Source organism: Loa loa (assembly GCF_000183805.2).
Source record: "Loa loa unplaced genomic scaffold supercont3.597, whole genome shotgun sequence".
In the NCBI taxonomy this organism is placed as follows: domain Eukaryota; kingdom Metazoa; phylum Nematoda; class Chromadorea; order Rhabditida; family Onchocercidae; genus Loa; species Loa loa.
The window spans coordinates 3,248-4,706 of record NW_018108777.1 but is presented as its reverse complement, the minus strand read 5'-3'; the positions used below and the strand labels follow the sequence as shown (position 1 = coordinate 4,706).

Genomic DNA, 1,459 nt, shown 5'->3' with positions numbered 1-1,459 from the left:
TATATATATATATATATATATATATATATATATATCCACCATTTTTACATATTTATATTTTTTTATATTTCTTAAAATTTTTTTATAGGAACAAAAATTTCGTGAATTCTATTTTTAATTATATGCTAAATAAAACTATAAAGTAAATGTTTCATTAACATGACATTAATTAGTGATGGATTACTTATATCTTATATACGAGCAAATTAAATCTATTAATTTATCCTATGCCACTGATTAATATTAATTAATGTAATTAATAAAGAAAAAGAAAGAAGGAAATATAGGTATAAAACTAAACTTTTATTTTTTCGTTTTTTAAAATTCAGTTGTCTCAGTGTTTTTTCTTTTTATTTATTTATTTTTTTTTTTTTTAGGGCAAAAACATTTGCTGGTAATGAAGAAATGAAACAAGCTAATCGAATAATTGTCAAAAAAGAAAAAAGTGACATAGCATCGCATTCAACATTTGCATGGACAAATGAAACAATTGATGTACCGCCCGTTCCTCCGAGGTTATCGCGGTGTAAAATTATACAAAATACTTATATGATTGAATTGGATGTATGTTATATATTCATTAACAATTTTAAAAAAAAATGTCCCAATTTCAAATTCTTTTTATTTATACAAATGATAGTTTGAAATTCTTTTGAAATGACTTTAAAAAAATAAGGTGAGGCGAAGAAATAAGGTGGATGAAGAAATATGATGGAAGCAGGTAATATTCCATCAATACATTTAAATCAATAGATCAAAATTACATTTTCTGATTTATTTTTTAATCTAAATTATTATAAATTGAACAAATAGATGAAATATAAATGTTTTGCAACGCATTCATTTGATTGTATATTTCTTGAAATTTACTAAATTTTTCAATTAGATTTTAGGTTGATGGCAATATAGCAACGGTAATACCAATACAGATAGGTACAATACCATGTTTGAAAACTTTATTTCAACGAAATTTAAATGGAAAGGAAAAAAATGATGATGAAAATAGTCGATTAAACGGTGATATTAAAATAAATGAATCCATGTCAACGACGCCAAGTAATAAGGTTAAAATACAGGTTCAATTTAATTTATCGTATAATAGCGATTTCACTTACCTTTATACCTGCTGGAGAAAAATAGTACTACTTATTTTAACAAATTTTTCAATCATTCACAAAGCTGGAAATCAATAAATTTTTATTCATAACAATTCATGTTGCAATTTTTTTATATTACATAATTGAACAAGAATTTCAGCATTTCCTAAAAATTAGTCATAATCTTTTGTTAATAATAATTAATAAAGTAATAAAAAAAATAATAATAGTGATAACGACAATAATAATAATAATAATAATAATAATAATAATAATAATAATAATAATAATAATAATAATAATAATAATAATAATAATAATAATTAATAATAATAATAATAATAATAATAATAATAATAATA

At 20.9% G+C, this 1,459-nt stretch overlaps 1 protein-coding gene across 1 annotated transcript in view; it reads left to right on the top strand.

Annotated features, from left to right (window-relative positions):
* Positions 1 to 405: 405 nt before the first annotated feature.
* LOAG_18863 (hypothetical protein) overlaps positions 406 to 1,459 on the top strand; it is a gene marked incomplete at both ends in the record, with an annotated part of 2,773 nt that continues 1,719 nt past the window's right edge. The window contains 2 exons of the mRNA XM_020451525.1: positions 406 to 564; positions 894 to 1,064. Of these exons, the coding sequence (XP_020304682.1) occupies positions 406 to 564; positions 894 to 1,064 (330 nt within the window). The remainder of the gene's footprint in view (positions 565 to 893; positions 1,065 to 1,459) is intronic.